General features: G+C 37.7%; 1 protein-coding gene across 2 annotated transcripts in view; it reads left to right on the forward strand.

Moving 5' to 3' along the window:
- ABCA5 (ATP binding cassette subfamily A member 5) overlaps positions 1-26,539 on the forward strand; it is a 71,739-nt gene that overhangs the window by 37,308 nt on the left and 7,892 nt on the right. For both annotated transcript variants that reach the window (XM_053892353.1, XM_053892352.1), the window contains exons 15-30: positions 243-381; positions 1,362-1,452; positions 1,644-1,783; positions 2,733-2,852; positions 7,024-7,225; positions 10,141-10,310; positions 12,572-12,699; positions 13,325-13,462; positions 16,278-16,391; positions 19,265-19,435; positions 20,872-20,985; positions 21,382-21,516; positions 22,998-23,072; positions 23,820-23,911; positions 25,977-26,103; positions 26,416-26,533. In XM_053892353.1, coding sequence (XP_053748328.1) covers positions 243-381; positions 1,362-1,452; positions 1,644-1,783; positions 2,733-2,852; positions 7,024-7,225; positions 10,141-10,310; positions 12,572-12,699; positions 13,325-13,462; positions 16,278-16,391; positions 19,265-19,435; positions 20,872-20,985; positions 21,382-21,516; positions 22,998-23,072; positions 23,820-23,911; positions 25,977-26,103; positions 26,416-26,533 — 2,074 coding nt within the window. The remainder of the gene's footprint in view (positions 1-242; positions 382-1,361; positions 1,453-1,643; positions 1,784-2,732; positions 2,853-7,023; positions 7,226-10,140; positions 10,311-12,571; positions 12,700-13,324; positions 13,463-16,277; positions 16,392-19,264; positions 19,436-20,871; positions 20,986-21,381; positions 21,517-22,997; positions 23,073-23,819; positions 23,912-25,976; positions 26,104-26,415; positions 26,534-26,539) is intronic.

A 26,539-nucleotide genomic window follows, 5' to 3' on the forward strand; every position in this document is an offset into this window, starting at 1 on the left:
TACACTTACGTCTTGTATCTTACTGATATTAGTTTTTTATATTGAAACAAGGAAAATATTCACTTGCCAAACTAATAATTTAAAAATTTAGCTAACTCATATATGAATGAAAAACCCAGATCTAATATACTTCTGATTGGAAATAATAATTTGAAATGGGAAAGCTTCTCAATGTCCACATAAATTTATATATTTTAGTTTTTCTGAGGATTCTCTGCCATTCCCTACTCTTTGTCGTACAGATACTATTGCTAGATGAACCAACAGCTGGAATGGATCCCTGTTCTCGTCATATTGTTTGGAATCTCCTGAAATACAGAAAATTTAATCGGGTGACAGTGTTTAGTACCCATTTCATGGATGAAGCTGACATTCTTGCTGGTGAGATTTTTACTTTATTTTTGTAAGATAAGGTCATGGGGCCAAAATAGGAGATGGGCACAGAGATACAAAATCCTGAGGAATAAATAAAGAAGCTGTGTGTTCTTCATAGCTGTGTGTTTTAAACTTTTTAAGAATTACATATTTTTATGCTGGAGAGTCCTGCAGACCATCTGAGATTCAATAATTTGCTAGAAGAACTAATGGGACTCAGCATATAGTTATACTTATGAGTTATCACCCCAAAACTTACAGGATACAGAACAAAATCAGCAAAGTGAAAATGCACATGGGACAAGGAGGAAGCGAGACACAAGCTTCCAAAAATCCTTTCCCGGTGGAGTCACACAGAATATGCTTAATTTCTCTAGCAATGAGTTGTTAACAATTGATGTGAAATGTTGTCTACTAGGAAAGCTCATTAGAGACTCAGTGCCCAAGGTTTTTACCGGGTGCTGGTCATAGAGACCCCCTCCAACTACCATATACCAAAATTCCAGTCTCCCAGAAGGAAGCAGACTGTCCAGCACAGTCTACATTGTAGATTTATTTTTTCACTATTATCTTTGTTTTTTAAAAAATGTTAAAAAACCATCCAACATAGTGACATTTTGTTTTTGTTGTTTTTACATTTGATTGTAAAGGAATTATGAACACACTTGCAATAGTAAGCCTCTTAGGAAGAGTCTGAGGTGTTTGGAGCAGTTTTAGGAAAGAGTCAGAACTGCCTGGATACAGTTTCTGGCTTTGTCACCTACTGGCTCAGTGAAACATGAACAAACTATGTATTTTCTCATTGCCTCAGTGTTCTCATTTGAAAACCAGGTAATGATAATCTGGTACCTTTCTAATAAGGTTGTTGTGATTATTTAATGATACTTAATGATCTTACTGGTGTCTCATGGTAATTCACAAAATATAAATGCCAATTATTAATGCTGTTACCGACTTAAAATTGAAATGCAGATTTCTGTTTGCAGATAGGAAAGCTGTCATATCACAAGGAATGTTGAAATGTGTTGGTTCTTCGATTTTTCTCAAAAGTAAATGGGGGATTGGCTACCGCCTAAGGTATCATTTATTCTTTATTGACTGTTTTCTATAATATTCTTGATCTACTGTTAATTTATTTCAGGTTTGCCATACTATTAGTACTTTAGCCATTTTTTATGGCACTAGCTTTACTTAAAGCATTCAGAATTTACTTTTGGTTGTTTACTGAGTAATTATTTAGAAAAATTACAATTTTTGGTTTTTTCTAGCATGTACATAGACAGATATTGTGCCACAGAATCTCTTTCATCCCTGGTTAAACAACATATACCTGGAGCTACTTTATTACAACAGAATGATCAACAACTTGTGTATAGCTTGCCTTTTAAGGACATGGACAAATTTGCAGGTATTACTTTCAGTTTCCTGGTTGTTGAACCAGGATCTTGCATTGGGAACTGATTTTCTTGATTTACTTTGTTGTATACTTTTCTGTTTAATAATATTTACATGTTCCCAGGTAACTGAAGTTAATATACCATTTCTGCTTTACTTTGCTTTTGAAAATGAGAAACTACAAGCTACCATGGGATGTTTTTTCATTCTTTGGTTTTTTTTGAACAAACATCATGCGAGAAACTGTAACTAATATGTTAAGTAAATGTGTTTGCTTTGTTGTCAAGAAGCAGATCGCTCCATTTGCTTAGAGGCAAATGATATAATTTGGGAATATGTAATTATGTAATTATACACAAACATACATGATTGTTTATATGTGTTCTCAAGTCCTTTTCCAGTTTTATGATTCCATAATGAATTACATGATAATATGGTAAACCCTTGAATTATTTTGATTGTGGCATTATTTTTCCGCTTTATAATGAGGAACTCAAACTCAATTTCCTTTATCTGTTTAGGATCTCATAGTAACTAAAAGGATGTTATTGATGCAGATATGTTGTGCAAAATTCCCAAAACATTTACCTCATTTAGACAGAAATTTTCGGTATTAGTTTAGTTTTCTATATTATATTAACTAGAATAAAGTGTATATTGCCGACTAAATGTACCCTGCCTATCATTCTGTCTGTGAAATATTTCTTAGGTTTAATTTATAATATGATAAATATCTACTAGATATATCTCTATATAAACAAACATTCCTTGGGGTCCTTAGCAATTTTTAACAACGTTAATGGAGTTCTGAGACCAAAAAGTTTGAGAACCACTATGCTAGTAAATTTAGTCATATCCCATTTTAAAAGGGATATCCTTTTAGGATATCCTTATAGGATATTTTAGAATAATTCATGATGATATGCTTAACTTCATAACATTCTTTCTTTTTTTTTTTTTAGGTTTATTTTCTGCTCTAGACACACACTCAAATTTGGGTGTTATTTCTTACGGTGTCTCCATGACAACTTTGGAAGATGTGTTCTTAAAGCTAGAAGTTGAAGCAGAAATTGACCAAGCAGGTAGAAACAAAACTATAACAAAAAATTTTTGGCAGTGAACCAGGCAGATGGTGAATAAGACAAATAATCATACAAGCATGTGTAATATGTATTTGGGGGAAGAAAGAGTAGATAAATAAGGTACATAAATAAGTAACAGATATTTACTGATAGTAATCAGAGTTACGAAAGAAAGAATTGGGTGGTCTTGAGAGGCAGGTAGCTTAGATCATATCTTCAGGGAGGACTGTGTCAAGATGATAAACTAAGACTTGGATGGCGAGAAAAACCCAAGTACATTTTATTGCAGAGCTTTCCAGGTAAAGGGAACTGCTACCACAGAGTGTTAATTAAGGAATGAGTTGGATGATTTTGATGACAGAGGAAAGGCCACTGTGGATGGAGTTTAGAGAGCCAAGCAGATTATAGGGGAGGGCCAGGGGCCAGATCATGTTTAGTCTTTGAATCTTTGAATATCTGGAAAAGAAATTGGTTTGTTTCCTTAGTGTGGTGTGAAGCTATCGAAGTTTTAAAGCAAAGGAGTAACATCTGGTTTGCATATTTAAAAATGCATTTTAAGTTTTAAATGATGAGTAGAAGCAGGAGGACCAGTTAGGAAACCGTTGTCTTCGTTGAAGTAGGATGGTCGTGAAAACAGGGAAGCGCGGATAGACGCGGGTCTCATTCGTGGTGCTGGTGAGGTCTTGCTGATGGGCTAAGTGTCAGGTGTTGGGGAGAGGGAGGGATCAAGAATAATTGCTAAGCTGTTTGCTTGACAACTGGGAATGGAATTGCCATTTCCTGAGAGTGGGGGAGGAGCAGGTTTGTAGAAAGGAGGAATTTCGGCCTGGATTTTGGTTATATTATTAGACATCCAAGTGGAGGTGTAGAGCGGGCAGTTGAATTAACACATTTGGAGCTGAGTGAAGATGCTGGGGCTAAAGATGTAAATTCTGGAGTTAGAAGTAGATAGTGCCATAGGTTTTGCTGAAGTCACCCCGGGAGAGAGTGCAGACAAAAAGTGGAAGGGGGGCCCTGAGGTTGGGCAGTGAAGGGCCAAAAAGAGCTGATGAAGAAGGACCCATCCTTGCTCTTTCTCTCTTCACAAAAGGAGACGTTAAAGCCCATACAGAAATCACAAGGAAGTGATCACTTATTTGTTGACTGCTGTGAAGAATAAGATGAGAACAGAAAAGATGGTTTTGGTAACAGAGAAGACAGTGAAGGATTTGATAGTATGGAAGCCAGTGGTGACCTTGACTGTGCCATTTCAGTGGTGGTAAAAGTCAAAGCTGGTTCTTTGCAGTTTAGGGTGAGGGTGTGAATTGAGGAAACTTTCTTACAATTGAAAATTAGCAAGGTGGTTGTGATGGTAGGTCGGGAGGGTGAAGGAAACGGGATGTTTCTCTTACATGTGGAGAAAGGAGAAAAGGCAGGTTTATGATGGGGACATGATATCAGATTGTAGCCGGAGAGAAAAAGTTCACATAGAAGTTTTAGATCTTATGTAGTTGGGGAAAGAACAAGGTCTCAAATTTGGGCATGCGTCCAGTTTGTTGAAATTGAGTAGAGATAAAGGTATGGGAATAGCAGAAATAGAGGAAGTCAGTGATCAGAATATAGAATGCATTATCGGTGAGTATGTTTGTAATACCTTGGATAATGGAAGAGAATTAGATGGAGAAGACACTTATAGCTGTGGGGCTAAATACTTTGAGGTATAGGAGGCAGTGGGTAGAAATGTTTGGGTAGTGGGAATAGAGATGAGAAGGCTGTATGCTGTGTAGGTGTTATTTAGCCTTATTCTGCAGCACTTTTAAGTCCATCATGCAGAATAAATTTACTTCTAATATCGACTTGCATTCAGTTTGGCCAATTTTAATGGTTTTATTTTTTAAAAGGTTAAAAATGCCAAATTCTGGGGGTGCCTGGGTGGTTCAGTTGGTTAAGTGTCCAACTCTTGGTTTAGGCTCAGGCATGATCTTTTGGCTTTGTGGGTTTGAGCCCCTACATCGGGCTCTGTACTGGTAGTGGGGAGCCTTCTTGGAATTCTCTCTCTCCCTGTCTCTGCCCCTCCCCCATTCACACTAGGTCTCTCTCTCTCAAATAAACTTTTAATTAATTTATTTGTTTTCATTTTTAAAGTTTATTTATTTTGAGAGAGAGAGAGTACAAGCAGGGGAGGGCCAGAGAGAGAGGGAGAGAGAGAGAATCCCAAGATTCTCTGACAGCACAGAGCCCTATGTGGGGCTTGAACTCGCAAACCATGAGATCCTGACCTGAGCTGAAACCGAGTCGGACGCTTAACTGACTGAGCCACCCAGGGGCCCCTATTATTATTATTATTTTTTTAATGTTTATTTATGCTTGAGAGACAGAGCACAAGTGGGGGAGGGGCAGAGAGAGAGGGAGATACAGAATCTAAAGCAGGTTTCAGGCTCTGAGCTGTCAGCAAGAACCTGATGTGGGGCTGAAAACCACAAACTGTGAGATCATGACCTGAGCCAAAGTCGGATGCTCAACCAACCGAACCTTCCAGGCATCCCAAGATAAATAAACAAACTTAAAAAATATATGTATCAAATTCTAGGGGTGCCTGGTGGCTCAATTGCTTGGTTGTCCAACTTCAGCTTAGGTCCTGATCTCATGGTTCATGAATTTGAGCCCTGCGTCAGACTCTGCTGACAGCTCAGAGCCTGGAGCCTGCTTCAGATTCTCTTTCTCTCTCTGTCTATTCCTCCCCTGCTTGTACACTCTCTCAAAAGTAAATAAATAACCATAAAATTTTTTTTTAAAAATACATGTATCAAATTCTGTAGAAGGTAAATTGGTGCTTGCTGAATACCACAATTGTGATGTACAATATTTTAGCCCCAATTTTTAGTTTGATTTAGTCCATTGTATCAGTGAAAGAGAGGGATTAAACTGGGTTATCTTACTAAGTCATTCATCTAAACTGTTGAGTTGCTAAGGTCCCAGGATAACCAGGCTTGGTTCAATATTACTTTATGCATTATTCCATTCCACTCTTAAAGTTTTTAATGTTTACTCATTTTTTATTTTTTAACATAAATCAAATAAATCCTTCCTTGTGGTTCTCATAATACTGAAACCAATTTTCACATCTTCATTTTTTATTTTTTGAAAATTGCATCACTTATAAAAATACATATATTTTTCCCGTTCTCGTTGATTATTTTTGTCTGTGTTTTGTCTCATGGAATCAGTTATATAGTATGTCTCTTTTGTGTCTGGCCTCTTTTACCTAAATTGTGTTTGTAGGGTTTAAACTATTGTAGGTATATAGTAGTTTATTCAGTTTCATTGTTTTTAGACTATTCTATTACAAGAATATTTCACAACTTATGTATTCATTCTCCTGTTGATAGACATTTGGGTTTTTCCCAGTTTATGACTATTCTGGATAGGTTGCTAGCTAAGAATATTCTTTTTTTTTTTTTTTTTTTAGTTTATTTATTTTGAGAGAGAGTGTGTGCATGTGCATACCACATGCAGGCAGGGGAGGGGCAGAGAGAGAGAGAGAGAGAAAGGGAGAGAGAGAATCCCAGGCAGGCTCAACACTGTCAGCGTGGAGTCTGATGCGGGGCTTGAACTCACAAACCATGAGATCATGACCTGAGCTGGGATCAAGAGTTGGATGCTTAATTGACTGAGCCACCCAGGAGCCCTGGTAAGAATATTTTTGTACATGTGTTTTGGTGGACCTTTGTACATATCTTTGTTGCATTTCTACCCAGTAGAGAATTTTCTGGGTCATAGTTTATGTGTGTGTTCAGCTTTTTTTTTTCTTTTATTACGTTTCTTTATTTTTGAGAGGCAGAGGGCGGGCATGAGTGGGGGAGGGGCAGAGAGAGATGGAGACATGGAATCTGAAGCAGGCTCCAGGCTCTGAGCTGTCAGCCCAGAGCCTGATGCAAGGCTCAAACCCACAAATGGTGAGATCATGACCTGAGCCGAAGTCGGACGCTCAACCAACTGAGCCACCCAGGCACCCTGCCCCGCCCCGTGTGTGTTCAGTTTTAATAATATTGCCAAAGTATATGAGAGTTCCGTTTGTCTACATCACCACCAGATGTGTGCTTCTTTAAAATTTACATGTATCTGAAAGATTTTCATCCTTTTAAGGAATATACCATAATTTTCTGGCTTTCTGTTTTGTTTTGGCAAATAGATTATAGTGTATTTACTCAGCAGCCACCAGAGGAGGAAGTGGATTCAAAATCTTTTGACGAAATGGAGCAGAGCTTACTTATTCTTTCCGAAGCGAAGGCTTCTCTAGTGAGCTCCAGGAGCCTTTGGAAACAGCAGGTGTACACGGTAGCAAAGTTTCATTTGCTTACTTTGAAACGGGAAAGCAAATCAGTGAGATCAGTGTAAGTGCCATCACTTTTCTGCCTGATGAATTGTTTTTTTAAGGATGCAAATTCCATTTGTCGTCTTCATTCTCTAAATGTAGATGTAGGTAAATCTATGTAGCTTCAAAGATTAAGACTGTAACTTCACAATGTCTGAGAAAAGAATTATGCATTTAGTAATTTGTTTGAATACCATTAGAGCTTTTACCCTTTTTTTAAATTAGCATTTTTGGCTCATCTAAATAATGAGGGACTGACATAATATTCTCTAATTGTGTAAATTTTGAATTGTTGTCACTGTATTTAAGTTTTATTTTGCAATTATATTTTTCACAATTGTTCTGTGTCTGTTACTATTATTTATAGCCGCTTTTTATAAACAACAGAAAGAGTAACTTTTATCTCTGTTTATCAGATGAAGAAACAAATATAAAGAAGGCTTTATAGCTTGTAGAACTGTGATCAAAACTTTTCAACTTTGCTTTACCTCTCTCAGGTTCCCATGGGTGCTAGACTTTCAATTATTGGGACGTAAATTCAGCACTTTCGTAGAATACACACCTATCTTGTTAGATCTGAAACAGCAGTAGAAATATAATAAGCAAGAATAGAGTGTTGTTATGTGCTTGAGATATGGTGAATTCGTTTGCTTTCTTGACCTGATTTATTCAGTATCAAAGAAATGTCAATCAAGTGTTTCATTTATTCCAGCCTCAGCGTTACTGAAAGAAAAATACTTATTTAAATCAGCATGTTTCAGTTTATTTCATTGAACACTACCCACCTAAAATACTCCCTGAAAAACAGTAAAAGTCTTAGTTCAGACTGCCATAAGAAAATAATATAGACTAGGTCGCTTCAACAACAGAAATTTATTTTATCATGGTTTTAGAATGTGGAAATCAGATTGGGATACCAAACAGGTCCTGTTTCCTGGTTTGCAAACTCTTCCTGGTTTGCAGAGATGAGCCATTATCTTGCTCTGTGCTCACATGACTTTCTTTGTTAAGCACAGGAGAGAGACAGAGCAAGCTCTCTGCTCTTTCTTCCTACAAGGGCACTAATCCTATCTTGAGGGCCTTAGGCCCATGACCTCATCTAATCCTTATTACCTCCCAAAGACCTTATCTCTTAAGACCATCATGTTGGGAGTTAGAGAGTTGGGAGTTAGGAATTTGGGGGGAGGGTGACACAAACATTCAATTCCTAACAAATATGCATTTGACCATCTGTACATTTAGGAAATACTGTATCTTATATTTTCCCCCTTAAAGAGTTATTTATTAGTATATGAAAATGCTGGTATATGAAAAGAGCATATGAAAAGAGGTTCCATGGTAAAGAATTGCTTCAGCTTTAGAGTTTCCAAATGCTGTTTAATCTTGATTTTTTTTTAACTTAAAATACCTATTAAATATTATAGAACTAGGATTCAGTGCAGTATGTTTTTGGAAATGATGATTTAAGTATACTTACAATAATTTAAGAATGATTTTTTTTTAATGTTTATTTTTGAAAGAGAGAGAGAGACGGAGCTTGAGCAAGGGAGGGGCAGAGAAAGAGGGAGACCACAGAATCTGAAGTAGGCCCTAGGCTGAACTGTCAGCACAAAGCCCAACGTGGGGCTTGAACTCATGAACTGCAAGATCATCGCCTGAGCTGAAGTTGGACTCTTAACTGACTGAGCCACCCAAGCACCCCAAAGAATTATTTTTTTTAAAAAATTACAGGTTTTCTAACGTACCTGGGTGGCTCAGTTGGTTAAGTGTCTGACTCCTGATTTCTGCTCAGGTCACCATCTCACAGCTCCGTAAGTTTGAGTCCCACACTGGGCTTTGCTGACAGTGTGAGGAGCGTGCTTGGGATTCTCTCTCCCTCTATGTCTGCCCCTCCCCTGCTTGCTCTCTCTGTCTTAGAAATAAATAAATAAACATTAAAACAATAGGGCTTCTGAAAATTATAAAATGCTAAAATGTGATAGTTTAAGCAGTCTCTACCCACTTGCTGTGACACCTATCACATATAATGTAGCAACATTTTGCAGGATAAGACAGAAGGATATCTGTTTTCCACATAGAAGGTCATTCTGAATAGGGTATAGAATTATGTACTTGACCAGTAGCAAATAATGATCCTTATAACTGTATAGAGTATATCTTGTTTTGCCTGTAGAGGAACAGTGGAAGTTAAAGTGGTATAGACGACATTTCAAAGATGGCAGTCATTCAGAGTTTCACTGTATTTTTGTTTCCTTCCCTGTATCTAAAATATTTTTGTATCGGCGCGCCTGGGTGGCTCAGTCGGTTGAGCGTCCGACTTCAGCTGAGGTCATGATCTCACAGTTCTTGAGTTCAAGCCCCGCATCTGGCTCTGTGCTGACAGCTCAGAGCCTGGAGCCTGCTTCAGATTCTGTGTCTCCCTCTCTCTCTGCCCCTCCCCACTCATGCTCTGTCTCTCTCTGTCTCTGAAAAATGAATAAACCTTAAAAAAATTTTTAAAAAAATAAAAATAAAAAAATATAAAATATTTTTGTATCATGTTTTCTAAAACATGTGGAGGGTAAATAGTTCAGATGTAGGGCAGGAGCTGTGATAGTCCCTTCAAGACAACAGAGATGTAAATGTGGCATAACGTCTGGTTCTTAAAAAGTTAGAAGCACAAGTTTACATACCCTAGAAAAATTTCAGGATGGCTACAATGTTAGTTTTATAAGTTTTAATTTTGTCATTGAATATTGGCTTTCCATCCAGTATTGTCATGAGATCGTTTTGGAGAGTAGAATTCTCCTGAGTGCTATTTCTTTCAAGTTTTTTCTTTAATTTTTTTTTTTTTTTAAACGTGAGTACTTTTAACTGTCATTTGAAGGAAGAGTTTTTAAAAATAGATTTCTCTATTAATGTGCCCTGTGCTTGTTTTGTCTTTGTGCCTTTCAGGTTGCTTCTGCTTTTAATTTTTTTTGCAGTTCAGATTTTTATGTTTTTGGTGCATCGCTCTTTTAAAAATGCTGTGGTTCCCATCAAACTTGTTCCAGACCTGTATTTCCTAAAACCTGGAGATAAACCTCATAAATACAAAACAGCTCTGCTTCTTCAAAATTCTACTGGTGAGAGTGTGTGAAGGTCTGTGAATGTGTGTTGGCTGGGGCCTGGGGTGGTGGGTGATAGGTCAGAGATTGGGATTTTAGCAATAGATGTAAGGTAAAGGCATGGCCTGTCTTAAAACTGAACTAAAAGAAAAAAATCACTGATGCTGAGTAATACATTACAGAAGTGAAATTTTGGTTTAAATGTAGATTACGGTTTTTAAAACTAACCTTGTACTGTTTATGATAATAAAATTTCATTTTTTAATGGTAGCTGCATATTCTCGAGCAATGTGTTTCCTATCATAGTTTATGACAAGCGAAATAAACTTCAGGAATTGAAACATCCTTTTTAGAAAGAGTTAACATTTACGCAGTTCTATATCTAAATAGAAATGCTTAAGCAGTTTTTCAAGGACTATCTGAAAAATCAGTTAGAATTAAGAAAAATTGCCTTAGATACAAATATTTATAATCAAATACATTAAATTGGTTTTGAGTATTTTTGGATTTGCTGATTATTCTTAATTACCTAGTTGTCAAATATGAAAAAACTAAAGAACCATGGCCTTGAGCAAGGCTCAATTCTGCTTTTTCAAAATGTTAAAACCTAGTACAAAATTTCATTCCTACATGATCAGTTGTTCCTACAAAATCTCCCATCTGCATGGGTCGTTTTTAGTCCCAAGGTTCTTGAAGAGTAAATCAAGGTTAGCTAACTGGCAGATTGACAGCAGAATAGAAGGCAGCTTTATTTGCTTATCTTGCTGAAATATGTTAGGAAGTTGCATTTAATGCAATCATTTGCATAACTCACAAACTCTTTGGGGTTTAATATTTTCCAACACTTCACCTATATTCCAGTATCTCTCCTTTCTGATTCACTATTAATGGAAGAGCTTTGACCATGTTAAGATAATCATCATAGTTAGGGATGATCATGAATTACTCTTAAAATCATCACTTTTAAAATGTGGCTCTCTTTTTATTATGCAATCTTTATTCCTTTGGAGGAAGAATGACAGAAAACTACTCTTGAATAGAAAATGTGATGTTACTTCTTTCATTAGAATTTTTGTTTTGATTTTAATCTACATTTCATGATGTTAAAGTATAGTACTGCATGGAGGCTTATACTCTGATACACATTTTTTGTGTGTTTGGGAAATTGTGTATTTCAAATTTTTCTGCCTTGTGTTCATTCTCGATCTGTAGAAATTCTAGTACTTTCAAAGTTTTGTCCCTTTTGTTATTTTCTAGTATTTCTAGAGTTGCATACATATGTACCCTATATTTTCCTAGGCTTTGTTGGTCCTAAACAAAGCCATGTTTCCTTTAGGAATCACTGGCGTCTGTGTCTATATTGGCTTGTATCCATGCTCCTTGCAAAGCTTTTTGTATCACAGGTGATACAGTTCCTTCAGTTATAATGTAGCTCTCTTCTCAAGAGTATAGAGCCACAGAGGCAAACTGGAGATGAGAGGTCATTTAAGGCACTAGATAAAGCGTAAATGTTGTATCTAAAAAAGCACCAATGAAAGCACCAAGAGCACCATTTTCTCTGACACTCAAGTTTGGTGCTGAGTCTGATCCGCCTGCCATACTGTTTTCAGTTACTGATAGTGCTTTCCTTTGTTTCATTTTGATTTCCCTCAAAGCCTCATTTGTCCTTTCTGGCTTTTGTGAAGATGTAGAGGAAACTGTTTCCATTCATCAGACCTGTTGGTGTAGATTTAAACCTCAGACAGGATTCACAGTCTTTCCCTTGGCTCCAGGCAATTTAAAGAATATAGATGGAGACCTGATTATGTGTTTTAATATTTTAAGACAGTTAAGGCATGTAAGACACGTATAAGATGTGTCAGCTCAGAGCACACAGAAATCCTCTAAAGAGTGATCTTACCTTACTCCATACCCTGCCTGTCTCTATCTTTCTGAGCCCAGTAGGTTATCTTGTTACATAAGATTGCCGGATAGATTTTAATTCTCAAAACGTAACCAAATTTCATGTATTCTAGATACATTTTCAACGTTAATAGTAGCAGCTTCAGCTAAAATTTGTGCAGTTGCTGTGTGCCAGGTTCTGTTTTTAAGGCCTGTGTATATATTGGTTTGGATTTGAATCCAGGCTGACTGGCTCCAGAGCCATTGTTCTTAATCATGCTTTATCTAATGAAGATGTTTTGTTTTTTTTTTTAAAGCTCTTTCCAATGTTATTAAAAGTCTGTGTCTGTTTCTCATTTAAACTGATTCTTTGTTATTTGCTTATTTTCTAACACCAGACTCCGATATCAGCGATGTTATTAGCTTTTTCACAAACCAGAACATAATGGTGACAATGTTTAATGACAGTGACTATGTGTCTGCTGCTCCCCATAGTGCAGCTTTAAATGTGATGTATTCAGAACAGGTAAGAGGAATGTGTGTGAATGAATACCTATTTGAAAGTTATAAAACATTAAGATATTTTCTCTAAAATTAATCATTTGCTTGGGGTGCCTGGGTGGCTCAGTCAGTTAAGTGTCCGACTTCAGCTCAGGTCATGATCTCACGGTTCACGGGTTCGAGCCCCACGTCGGGCTTTGTGCTGACAGCTCAGAGCCTGGAGCCTGCTTCGGATTCTGTGTCTCCCCCTCTCTCTGCCCCTCCCCCACTCATACTCTGTCTCTTTCTCAAAAATAAATAAAACATTAAGAAAATTTTTTTAAATTAATCATTTGCTGGCTTGACCTCATTAGTTAGAAATTAGAATTTACTTTAGGAAATAGCTAGCTGTGTTTATCATGTGTTTTATGACCTGCTGAATGACCAATTTATAAAACTACAAATAATTTAATTTGTTTAAAACAAAAACATCAAAATATTTATAGATTCCAAGCCAGGTTATCTTTACCTCTCTGTCTTTATTGAATATGATTTCTATAATTTGTTGGATCAACTTTAGTTAGTGAGGATTAGCTTAGTCTTTGAGAAAAGCTTGGTAGCAATGTGTTTCATGTAAAGTATGTCATAACTCTCTTTTTTTTAAATTGTAGGACTATGTTTTTACAGCTGTTTTCAACAGTACTATGGTTTGTTCTTTACCTGTATTGATGAATATTATTAGTAATTATTATCTTTACCACTTAAATGTGACTGAAAGCATCCAGGTTTGGAATACTCCATTCTTTCAAGTAAGCAAACTTAAAAAATTGGTGTGTGTGCGTGCGTGTGTGTGTGTGTGTGTGTGTGTGTGTGTAGTAAAAGCCAAGTGTTAATACAAATGAAATCTGTAGATGTTCATCATATGACAGTTCTTAGTCTTATTGAAACTTGGGGATGGTTTACATCTGGGTTTAGGACTGCCCAGTATTGGTTTGCTTCAGGCAAGGAAATTGTGTCTTGGTACTGATATTTTGTAAAGCATAAGTATTTTTTGTATTCATTGTAGAAGAAAAATTAAGATAATTTACAAATGAACATTGTTCATCTAAAATCTCCTCCTGGGGTACTGAAAGAACCTTGAGAAGTCATCCATACAGTCATTTTCCCTCTACATAGGACTCTTGGGTTATGAAAGTGAAAATTAACTTAAGTTTTCAGAAGAATAGTCAACATTGTTCTCTCGCCATTATGTTTTATTTTTCACATATTGAAAAATAAATGGACAAATACCTTTCTGTAATGCTTTCTGTAATGGCAGGTTGTTTTTTTTTTTTTTTTTGCTTTCTATTGCTATACTTTTTTAAAGTAGCTTTATTAAGATATACTTCATATACTATGAATTAACTCATTTAAGTGTACAATTAAGTGGTTTTTATTATGTTCATAGAGTTCTGCACCCATCACCATGCCAATTCTAGGTTTTATCTTCCTCCCGGCCCCCCAGGAAACCCTTGTTCCTGTTAGTTAATCACCCCCTATCTCCCCCCACCCCCCCCCCCCCAGCCCATCCCTACTCCCAGCCAGCCACTAATCTACCTTGTGCTTCTGTGGCTGTTTAATCTACACCTAAAACTTGTTTAGTTTGCTGTAATGTTTTGCCATCTTGAAATGGAGATCACATTGAAGGTGAGTACTCTTCTTGGTATAGTTTTACTTAAACATCAGATTTGCATTTTTAGAAGATCACTGGCACCAGGGTGGACAGCAGTTTCTCTGGGGTGAATGGTGGTGGCAAAAGGAAGGAAACTTAGATTTGATCAGAGATTGTTTTACTAAATAGTTCAGGTGAGAGGAGATGATGAGTGACTGAGTTAATGCAGTGGCTTAACAATAGCGATAGAATCAAAAAGATGTTAAAAGATCTGTCATACTTCATCATTGTTGCGTTTGTGAGGTGAGGAAAAGAAGAGTCGTGTTTCTTACAGTTTTGGGTAATGTGGTGCATGGTGGTACTGTTCACCAGTTTTGAGAATACAGGCAGGAGAGAGTTTGGTTTTGTTTGGTGAACGGAGACGCTCATTTCAGTCTTGAGCGTACGGAGTTATTGGTGATCCTTGTGGCATTTGCCTGATGGGACATGTAGGAGGCATCTGGATGAATTAACCTGGAGAAATTTCTGGACCGGAAATAAATATTGGGAGTCACCAGTACATAGGTGATACTGAAATCACCAGTTATGGATCATCCTCTGTGATTTTCTTTAATGTGAAATATTCCAGACCTGCAGAAAATAGGCATGTATCTACTACTCAAATGTTCCAAATGTTAATGCCTTGTTACACTTTAATTTAATAAAATTTTAAAGATACAATTGAAACTTCCAGTGTGCTCCTCCCTAATCTTGTTTCCTTCTCTTCTCCGTGAAGTAACCACAGTTCAAAATTTACAATTCCTGTGTATGTTTTTATGATGTTACTACATTTGTATGTATCCATGACTATTAAAAAAGATCTTGCAACTTATATTTTTCATCAAACACGGACATATACCCATACTTTTTTTTAAAACCAGAAGGAAAGAACTGAGACTTTTAAAAAGCTCACTGTTCATAGACAATAGTCTTACTAATGTTCCACATTTTTTCCCCTTTGTCAGATTCTGTGTGATTGAATACAAGTATATTCTTACTAATCTCCACTTACTGTACCATCTAGTTTATATATTTATTCGTTCTGTCTGGGTCTTCCACTATAAATTACCATAGTTTGGGACAAATTCTACAATGTCATATGACATGAATGAAAGAATTAGCTTTATTGCTAAAAACTGAGAAGGCCAGTGTTGACAAGATGCCTTCTGTTTCCACATCGTCCTGTAGGGAGGTGTGCCAGGGCCGGGGTGTCTACTAGACGTAGTGTGGGTTCTCTCCTAGTGCAGAGAACCTTCCCTGTCCCACAGGTGTATCTTTTACAGAATACGGGTAAGAAAATGGCCTTGTGGAGGGCAGGGTGATACAGTAACTTGGTTCTGGGTGACTTACATTTGGGGCCCCAGCTGTTTACGTAGGTTGTCCGGAGAAGTTTGCCTTCCGTACTTGGCTCTTAGCTAGGAACCATCGGGGCCTGTGGGAATTCTAGTCCTCCCTGCTGGGGAGAAGAAACTCCTGTTTCCAGGGGGCTGAGCTGGTTCCAAAGTACAGCTTTTTCCAACGGAAGAGGGCCCCGAGATCCCAGATGGCTCAGTCCTCACAACCAGTGAGTGCATCAGAAATCATTCTGACGTGGTCCTGTTCATTGCATAAGACTGCTGGTGGACATGTAAACTGCTTTTTCATGCACATTATGATTTTTAATTAAATGGGGAAGCTTAATTTAAATGCTGTTACAGATAAGAAAATGGAAGTACCATGATTTGCTCAGGATTCTATAGCTGCTTCCTAAGTAGCAAAAGTTGGTCCTATAAGTCACTGCCTGTTAATAACTGCCACTCATTCCCTCACATAGGCTACGCCTAGGGTAGATATCCAGGTGTGTTTCTTCAGAGGTTTTGATAGTCTTTTAGAAAGTACTAAGATGATGTGAAGTAATTCTCACTTTCATTTCTTGTTCTGTGGTTGTCCCTCAGGAAATTACAGACATCGTTTTTAAAATTGAGCTGTATTTCCAAGCAGCTTTGCTTGGAATCATTGTGACTGCAATGCCACCTTACTTTGCCATGGAAAATGCAGAGAATCATAAGGTAATGATTGAGTTAAAATTACAGGTACAGGTTGTTAATAAGAAATCTCATATAAGAAAAATAACCTATTTTGCATGAGTGCAAGACCTCATATTTCAGGAATAAGTAGATGGAGCGTCAACATATTTACTACAGTAATAGTAATAACAATCATTTATTACTTGAGTCCTTGTCACATGCTTCAAAAGTTACATCCGTTAATCCTTGCAACATTGTGATGTAAGTTTTATGTGTACCGACCTTTTGTAAGTCAGGAAGTGATGGGAGTCCTGTGCCATGTTCCGTGTTGTCTCATCTCCTCTTAGTAGCGGGTCCTTAAGTTCTTATTAGTTCACTAAACTCCCTCTCCCCCCTTAACCTTTAATGGAATGTACTGAATGTCCAAGATACTTAAGTTCTGTTAAATGAAAAAAATAGGTAGTGATTGTGACCACCAGAGCCTGGGGAAAATTGCTGTGTGTACAGAGGTGGTTTGGTATCCTTTCCTTTTCTCTCCTGTCCTCAGGCAAGTGGTGCCCTGTGCAGTCTCTATCCTTGCACCCTCCCGAGGTTGTCCCTCTTACCCCTGTAATCAAAATTCTCGTTCTCTCCATGTCTGCTCTTAGTTCGGTGGAGACAGGTTTGTCTTAATTTACCCAGTGTGACAAGTAATGAGGTTAAGCCTCATAGCAGACAGTTACATCTTTTAATAATTTTCTGTAGTGGAAAAGCAATACATGAGTCTCAGGAGATATTTTAAAAACATACTCATTTTTTCTGTTATATATATTCATTGTGCTAATTTAGAAAATGTAGGAAGGTTTAAGAAAATTTAAAAAATCCATAACCCCACACCACCCACATACAAAACTTCCTAGACAATTGCACTTTTCTCTTTTTTGTTTCAACTTAAAATGTTTTTTTTTATTCAAATATTTATTTAGAGGTAATTGTAGATTCATATTAGGTGGTAAGAAATAATAAAACGAGATCCTGTGTACCCTACTCTCTTCACCTCAGTAATAGCATCTTGTCCGACTGTCGTATAATAGTAAAATCCCAGGACGTTGACATTGATACGGTCACGGTACAGAACAGTGCTGTCACCACAGAGATCCCTCCTATTGCCCTTTTCAAGCCCCCACACCCACCCCTTCCCTGACCTCTGGCAGCCACCAGTCTGTTCTCCCTTTCTGTAATTTCAGTATTGCAAGAATGTATATGTAGCATCACAACATGTTTTTGGGAGGGACTGGACTTTTGACTCAGCATGATTCCCTGGAGATTTACTCAGTTTGTATGTACCAACAGTCCATTCTTTTTTATTTTTTGGTAGTATTCCATGGTGTGAATCTGAATTGTTGCCAGTTTTTTCCTATTGTGAATAAAACCGCTGTGAACATTTACGTACAGGTTTTTGTGTGAATGTGAGTTTTCATTTCTCTGGGGTAAATGCCCTAGAGTGTCATACGGTGATTCTGTGTTCAGTTTTGTAAGAAATTGCCCAACTGTGTTCCAGAGGGGATATACTGTTTTACATTCCCACCTGCATTATTTGAATGACAAAAAGCATGCATTATCCAAATAACTCTACTTGACTTGTTTATGTTTTCATACTTATTTTGGAGTTTATATTTTTGTTCTTATAGTTCATTGAACACAAAAGTTGTCCATTTGTTTTTATCATTCCTCCTCTGTCTTTTTTTTTTTTTATGTTTATTTATTTTGAGAGAGAGAGAGAGAGAGAGCAGGAGCAGGGGAGGGGTGAAGAGAGAGGGAGAGAGAGTCGCAAGCAGGCTCTGCACTCATACTCACAAATCATGAGATCATGACCTGAGCTGAAGGTAAGAGTCGGACGCTCAACCACCTGAGCCACCCAGGTGCCCCGGCTCCTCCTCTCCGTCTTAACTAAACTTTATATTCCGTGCTTCTGTTATCTCTAAGACCAGCCCTTTCATATAATACATTGTTATGAGTGTAAGCATTTACAGATGTCAAAAATTAACTGAATAAAATTGTTAGGTATTTGGATTTATAAAAGGTTTTCAAAATTTCAAATTAAATAATGAGAGGATGAGAGAGTTAGGGAAACTCAAGTCATTTAAGTTTACTGTTTGTATATGTGAAAATGTAGTAATGACACCTTACTTTTTGCACTACATGGGAGTTTATAAAAGGCTTAAGTGCATTATCAATACAAAGCTTCCCACTAAAGCTGAAAGCCTTCTGTAAATCCAGAAGACACTTGGCAGTTTACTAGTGTTATCATGAAAGGTAATACTAAAAAATGAGAATCTGGGGCCCCTGGGTGACTGAGTCGGTTAAGCGTCTGACTTCAGCTCAGGTCGTGATCTCATGGTTCGTGGGTTCAAGCCCCGGGTCGGGCTCTCTGTTGTCAGCATGGAGCCTGCTTTGGATCCTCTGTCTGCATCCCTCTCTTCCCCTGCCCTGCTTGTGCTCTCTCTCTGTCTCTCTCAAAATAAACAAATAAACTTAAAAAAAATTTTAAAAAGTAAATAAGAGAATCCATTTTCTGTTTAAACATATCTTTCCATCTATTTCCACAGATTTTTAAAAGCAACAGTGTTTTGGCTACTTACTGTTTGCACAGCTATAATCCCCATGACATCATTTGCTTTATTTTAGTTTTGTGTTACTGTATTCTGATCCTGAATGTCGAAATTGCTACATCTGAGAAATAATGGACCAGATTAAAGACTATAAAGGAATTTATATTTAGTTGTAGGAAGGCTTTTATTACCTAGAGACCTGGAATGTGACTTGTTTTGTTGATGTAAAATTAAGAGTTCCACAATAATTTGCTAGAGTTTTTTGTTTGTAACATGTTTATAATTATAATCAGTTTTCCCTCTCCCCTCTTTTTTTTTTTGTAGATCAAAGCTTATACTCAACTTAAACTTTCAGGGCTTTTACCGTCTGCATATTGGATTGGACAAGCTATTGTTGATATCCCCATATTTTTTCTTGTTCTTATTTTGATGCTGGGAAGTTTATTCGCATTTCATTATGGATTATATTTTTATGCTATAAAGTTCCTTTCTGTGGTAAGTTAACATCAGTTATACTCATGCTATTTATAAATGAAACGTTATTTTAAGAAACTTAAGTCTTTATAAACATGACAGGTGGTTAGTTGAGTAATTTGGATGTTAATTTTTTATAGAAAATAGAACCAGTATTTGTTTTAATTATTGTGTATGATACTGATGATGCAATTTATATTACTATAAGTGATTTTTGAAAACCACAACTTACTATTATTATAAAATAATTCCTTGAAACTAAGGTGGTCTTTTCTGTGGACTCCCTGCTAGGTGTGTAATCAGGAATAAACGGTCCGTCTTTCAAATGCCCTCCTTGTCTCTCTGCTTGAATATAATTTCACAAAGAAACTCTTTTATTCCACAATTTAAAATTCAGCTTAGGGGCGCCTGGGTGGCTCAGTCGGTTGAGCATCCAACTTCGGCTCAGGTCATGATCTCACAGTTCATGAGTTCGAGCCTCGCGTTGGGCTCTGTGCTGACAGCTCAGAGCCCCGAGCCTGCTTCGGATTCTGTGTCTCCCTCTTTCTGTGCCCCTCCTCCTCTCGCTCTCTGTCTCTCTCTCTCAAAAATAAATAAACATTAAAAAAATTTATAAATACAGCTTAAAATACTAAGGAAGAATATAGCTTGCATTCGTGTTCACATGTTCATGACTGATGCTCGACCCTTTTGTATGAGTGATTAGGAAAAAGGGAAAACAGAAGTAAGGTTGGGGTTGCTGAATGTAAATTTATCAATTTTGCCAGAGGCTATAGTGACTTTACATATTAAATTGTGCCTTATAAATTAATGATTTTTTTAAACATTTACAAAGTATTGAATGTTGTATATTGAAATGGTAGTTCATAGTTGATTGAGAAGGATAAAGTAGTAACCAGCTATTATACTTGTTTTTATAATAAAATGATTAGAGATAGCATTTTTCTTGGCATAAAAAAGAACTACAAATAGTGTTTGGTGTGAATTACTTATTCAGGATTGTGTTACAATTAGTTGAAAGTATGAGTTTTATTGATTTAGGAGAAGTGTGCATGGTAATTTCTCAGGTAACCACAGTTTCAGTTTTTGGAGTGATTTGTTGAGAATAAAACTTGAAGAATAATCATTCCTTAATATTTGAGATGACTGGGGCACCTGGGTGGCTCAGTTGGTTGGGCTCCAACTTCAGGTCGGGTCATGATCTCGTGGTTCGTGAGTTCAAGCCCCACGTCTCGCTCTATGCTGACAGCTCGGAGCCTGGAATCTGCTTCAGATTCTGTGTCTGCCTCTCTCTCTGCCGCCCCCCCTGCTCACGTTCTGTCTCTCTCTCACTCAAAAATAAATAAAACATTAAAAAAAAAATTTTTTTTAACTATTTGATATGACTGGTGTTTGAGATCATATGGACTGTTAGCTTTTCACATGTTTACATAAAAATACACATTTCTGTTTTACAGGTTTTTTGCCTTATTGGTTATGTTCCATCAGTCATCCTGTTTACCTATGTTACTTCTTTCACTTTCAAAAAAATTTTGAATACCAAAGAGTTTTGGTCATTTATTTATTCTGTGGTAAGTCATGTTTTGTATTATTTCACTTATTTGTATGACCGCACTTGTTTGAAAGTTGTGAACTGTTTCAAGATTTTACTCATAATGTTGCTGTGTCAGAATTTCCTGAGTACGGACTTAGCTAGCTAGCCGCCGGCATCTTTTCGCATATTTGTCTTGTGCGTCATCCATTCCACGAAGGGACGGGACCGAAAGCATGTAAGAGCTGTGTGGCAAGGATCCCAGTGCACAGAGCTGGTCCCTGTGTACTGACGCCTCCTGGCCAAGTATCCTCTCAGGTTCCGTGTCTTATTAGAGGATTAAAGACATAGTAAATGCTGAGGCACACACTTCCAACTGAGTTTGTATGAAATTGCTAAACATTTTTTCACTTGTTTTCTCATTGTCTTTCTTTAGACAGCATTGGCTTGCATTGCAGTCACCGAAATCACGTTCTTTATGGGATACACAGTTACGGCTGTTCTCCATTATACCTTTTGTATGGCCATTCCAATCTATCCACTTCTAGGTTGTCTGATTTGTTTCATAAAGGTAGGTCTGTTAGGTGTTTTAATAATTGAAAAGCATAAATACTGCCTAATCTTTGAGATCTTAGTTCTTGTGCTGAATATTGTAACAAAAAAAAAAATCAGTTTAGCTGCTATTTACTTGATTTGAATATTATTAAGCAGCAGTTTAAGTTTACTGTGAAATCTTTTCAAGCATGTCTTTAAGCTGTAAGTCTCAAAGGACAAGGAGTATGGTGTCCATTCCCTGTTCTTTGATTCCCAAAAAGATGTACATAAATTCTAAGTGTGACCTGACTTCAGTCAGTAAGTTTTGGGGGAGTTTGTCAAGGATTAAATAATGTATTGTACTATAAAGGGATGAGAGAAAATAAAGTGTAAGAGACTTTTTTTTCAAAGAAAAAAATAAAAATTACTTTTATTAAACCTGGATAATTGGAAAAATTCCATGTGATTAGAAAAAAATTAATTGACAAATTACTGATTTAGGGATGATTGCTGACTAATTCTACTCACTAACCCCGCCCCACTTTCTTTTTTGCTTCAGTTTAATATGATTAATTTATACATCCCCAGATAGAAATATTTTTGGCATGGGGAGGATTGTAATCTAAGTAGAAAGCATAGCTGATAATACTAATAGCTAACACAGAGAATACACGTCACCGAACAAAACACATTTTAATCTAAATATTCCTACATGTTGCAGCTAAAAGAAAACTTACAACACTTCTAACGCCAAATGCGTGAGTTTTTCCCACGTAAAGCAGTTCTAACACTTAACCACCTGGAGGTAATGCAGACTCGGGGCTGTGTTCAGGGCTAAGGACTCAGCCCCACAAGCTTGCCCCCCGTTTTTCACACGCCAGGTCCGAGTAGTGGGTCTGCAGGTTCTGATGTGGCTGCAAATCCAATGTTCCTGTGACCCCTTCACAGGTTCAGTAATTTGCCATAATGGTTTATAGAATTTAGGGAAACACTTTCTGTACTATTATCAGTTTATTATAGTGAATATACAAATGAATAATTAAGAGGTATGGGGGGCATCGTCCAGAAGGGTCCCAAGTATTGAAGCTTTAGTCCCCATGGAGTTTGGAGCTTGCCGCCCTCCAAGGGTGTGGATGCATTCACCAGCCTGGAAGCTCTCCCAGCCCTGTGTTTATGGAGATTTTTATGGAGGTTTCATTACTGAGGCACAGTGAGTTGATCAGTCTTCAAGCCCCTCTCCCCTTTTGATCAGTGGATGAGTCTGAAAGTTCCCACCTTGTAATCACTTGGTTGGTTTCCCTGGAAACCAGCACCATCCTCCAAGTCACCTGAGTAGCAGAGACTCAGCTTGGGTTGAAAGGGGCTTATTTTAGATAACAAAAGATGCTCCCTTCACCTCTGTAAACCAGAAAATTCCCAGGGGGTTAAAAGCTCTGTCCTGGAACCAGGTCAAAGACCAAATACCATTATATCATCCTATCACAGCAGCATAAAAATTTTCAAAACTTTTTGTCTTAGATTTCTTGGAAGAATATTCGAAAAAATGAGGACACGTATAATCCATGGGATAGACTTTTGGTGGCAGTTATATCGGTAAGAAATACCAAGAATGTTGGGTTAACATGTTACCTTAAGAGCAGTTTGGTTGTATGTGTGTAACTCTCTTTTTAGTTTCTATCCCTTTGCATAACAGTGAAGGTACATCAGAGAGTCAACTGTGTCAGTTAACGGTAGTCAATGTACATTTCAGTGGTAATAGATTTACTGACTATGTCCATTTTAGTTTTTTGAATGTTTATTTTTGAGAGAGAGAGAGTGCACGCGCGAGCGTGAGTGGGGGAGGGGCAGAGAGACAGAGGGAGACACAGAATCCGAAGCAGGCTCCAGGCTCCGAGCCGTCAGCACAGAGTCCGACGCGGGGCTCCAGCCCATGGACCACGAGACCGTGACTTGAGACAAAGTCGGACACTTAACTGACTGAGCCACCCAGGCGCCCCTGAAAGTGTCCGTTGTAATATACTTGTCTCTTTCATGTTATTAATTTTATTTAATTATGATTCTGGCTTCTTCAGAAATGAAACCAACCTCTTTTCCTTTGATTATATTTTATGAAGCTGACAACCAGTGAACTTTACAGAGGCAGAAAAATATGTGAAGGATTATTTTGCTAAAACTCTGCCTTGAAATCTTAAAGTTTATTCTTAACCCATATGACGTGTGAAGAACATAGTGATTAATTATTGTGGTGATGGTAAGGAACCTGATGTGTGTGGTCTTTGTTCTGTTGATCCAGGGAAACAAAAAGATTCAGTCACGAGCTGTTATGTGTTCTCCTTTCAGCCTTACCTGCAGTGCGTACTGTGGATTTTCCTCTTACGGTACTACGAGAAAAAATACGGAGGCAGGTCGATACGGAAGGATCCCTTTTTCAGGTCGGTGATTTTTTTTTTAAGTTGTTTTAATGGTTTTTAGGGTATTTACATAGTATATGATCTAGTTTTAGGTAATTTCCTTCACTCCCCCCAAAATCCTTATAGTCCTCACTGGCCCGTCTCCCACATGCCACCCGGCCACGTATAACCACAGTCCACTAATCTAGTTGTTGCAGATTTGCCAGTGCTCAGCGCTCGTATGAATGGAATTGTACGGGATCGTCTTTTTGTCTGGCTTTTTTTACTCCTACCGTAATGTTTTGAAGGTTCATCCAAGTTGAAGCGTGTAGCAGTACTTTGTTACAGTTTTCTTTTCTTAGTATTACATTGTATGGAGATACCGCTCTTTACTTCTCTGTTCGTCAGTTGATGGACGTTTGAGTTGTCTCTACCTCTTGGCCATCATGAACTGCTGTGAATGTCCTTGTTAACCACTGGCTACTCCCCACATCCACTGAGGACTTAGCATCTGGCTCTTCTTTCTCTTTGTTCTTACTCCTTCTGTCGTCTTGGGGGAGAATCAGCATCCTCAGAGAGAACCTTTGTAACATCCTCAGTTTCTGACTTTCTCTACGCTGGTGACTTTGCGTGTCCCATGTTGATTTGGGTCGGAGCCCTGCCATCACCGTGCTTCACCTCCTCTGTGTCCCATGCTTCCAGGAACACTTCATCTTCCGGCCTTTTTGTTTTGTTAGTCTCACTGGACTTTTCTGCTGGTCTCTGCCCCTGAGTTTTTTTCTGTTCCTCAAATGTTTCCACTAATTGCCTTTTTCACCTTTTCTCTGTTCGGCTTCATCCCTCTCACCCTCTTTCACCCTTTTTCAGCACCCTGTATTCCACTTCTGTATCCCTTTTACCCATCCGCGAAAAATCATAACTTCTGGTGAGTCTAATTACAGGCTAGAGAAAATTGACATGAAAGTGCAGCCTGCCGACACCACGTTTAGCCCACGTAGACTCAGCTTTGTTTTAACACGAGTTATCTCATTTTCTTCCTACCACTTTTCGATCGTTAGCCCAAGCCTTCTTTGTAGTCCTCAAATTCTCCAGTCCTTCTCGCTTCATTTTCTGCTTCTCAGTGGATGATCTTGCCGTCTCTGAACACAGAAGCACTTAATTAGAAATTATAAATTTTTACACACTTATATCACCTTTGCCTTTTCCTGGTCCCAGAGAGAGAAGTACCTCTCCTGTTATTCATGCCTTTGTTATTGTGTCTACTTAAAGATGTTGCTCTGTCCAGTTTATTTTCTCTTTCTGTGTCTTTCCCTTTTGGATCTAAATAGGGTTTTTGGGGGGAGGGGGCCAGTCACCTTTCTCCCATAAAACAAAGTAATAGAAATCAGAACTCACAAATCTCATTTCAACCTGTATCCCTCTAGCTCTTGTCCCCTGTCTGTTAACTTTCATAGCTGAGAAACTTCCACCTCCAGCTCCTCACCTCCCTTTCACTTCTGAACTCCTGTAATCTGGTTCTGCGCTTGATCCTCTGCTGATTCTGTTTTCAGCAAGGTGACTAATGACTTCCTCTGTGTATCATCAAGTAGGCTCCACTTACTCAGCTAATCTGCTGCTTTAGTATGATTGACTTCTTCCTCCTTATGCTTTTCTCTCGTTCCTCTGTTTTCCATAATGTCAACTCCTGTTTCCCTTACCTCTCTTATTCTTCAAAACTTCCTTGGAAGCACTTTTTTCTCTGCCTACCTTTCTGATGTTTCTATGAGTTCTGAATTCAGCCCTCCACGTCTGCTCTGCCCGGGTCATGTCATTTGCAGCCAGGCTGTAAAATCTTCGAGGCATGGATACATCCTTTTTTTAGTTTCTTTGTCTTTGTGTGAAATAGTGCCTGACACATACTGATCATAAATAATATTGTTGAAGGAATGAATGAGTTTAGATGACATCATCCAGACGGTTTCAGTGAGTGAAACTAGTTCTGTGACTCCACCTTTCAGAGAGAACCACTCATCTCATGTTGGTATATTTTTTCAGTCTTTTCTCCATGGAGTGCTGGAATGTCTTGCTATTTTAATTATTTGAAAAACCACTGTCTTTATGTGTTTAGAACCCTTTCAACAAAGTCCAAAAATAGGAAGTCTCCAGAACCACCAAACAATGAGGATGAAGATGAAGATGTCAAAGCTGAAAGACTGAAGGTCAAAGAGCTAATGAGCTGCCAGTGTTGTGAGGAGGTAATTCAGTCTGTATCGCCAAGTCTTACTAAATGTGCAGTGATCAGTTTCTCTTGTGTAGGAATTAACCTGAAGAATACTTTTCATATGAATCTATATGAAAAAAAGTCTTTGCTTTGAAAAAATACTTTTGTCTACTTACTTTTGAATAAGTCCATATTTTAGTCACAAATGGGTATTTACTTATATAATATGCCCCTTATTAGCAACTATAGTTCTTATGATACGTGGACATGAATTGTGGACAGCTTGTCATTTCTTGATAGGTTCCTGATACGTTATTCTTTTTTTAAATCCTATTTTCCTTATTAGAAACCAGCCATTATGGTCAGCTGTTTGTATAAAGAATATGATGACAAGAAAGATTTTCTTCTTACAAGAAAAGTAAAGAAAGTAGCAACTAAATATGTCTCTTTCTGTGTGAAAAAAGGTTGGT

The sequence above is a fragment of the Panthera pardus genome, unplaced genomic scaffold (genome assembly GCF_024362965.1).
Source record: "Panthera pardus isolate Hobbes unplaced genomic scaffold, ASM2436296v1 HiC_scaffold_3, whole genome shotgun sequence".
NCBI lineage: Eukaryota > Metazoa > Chordata > Mammalia > Carnivora > Felidae > Panthera > Panthera pardus.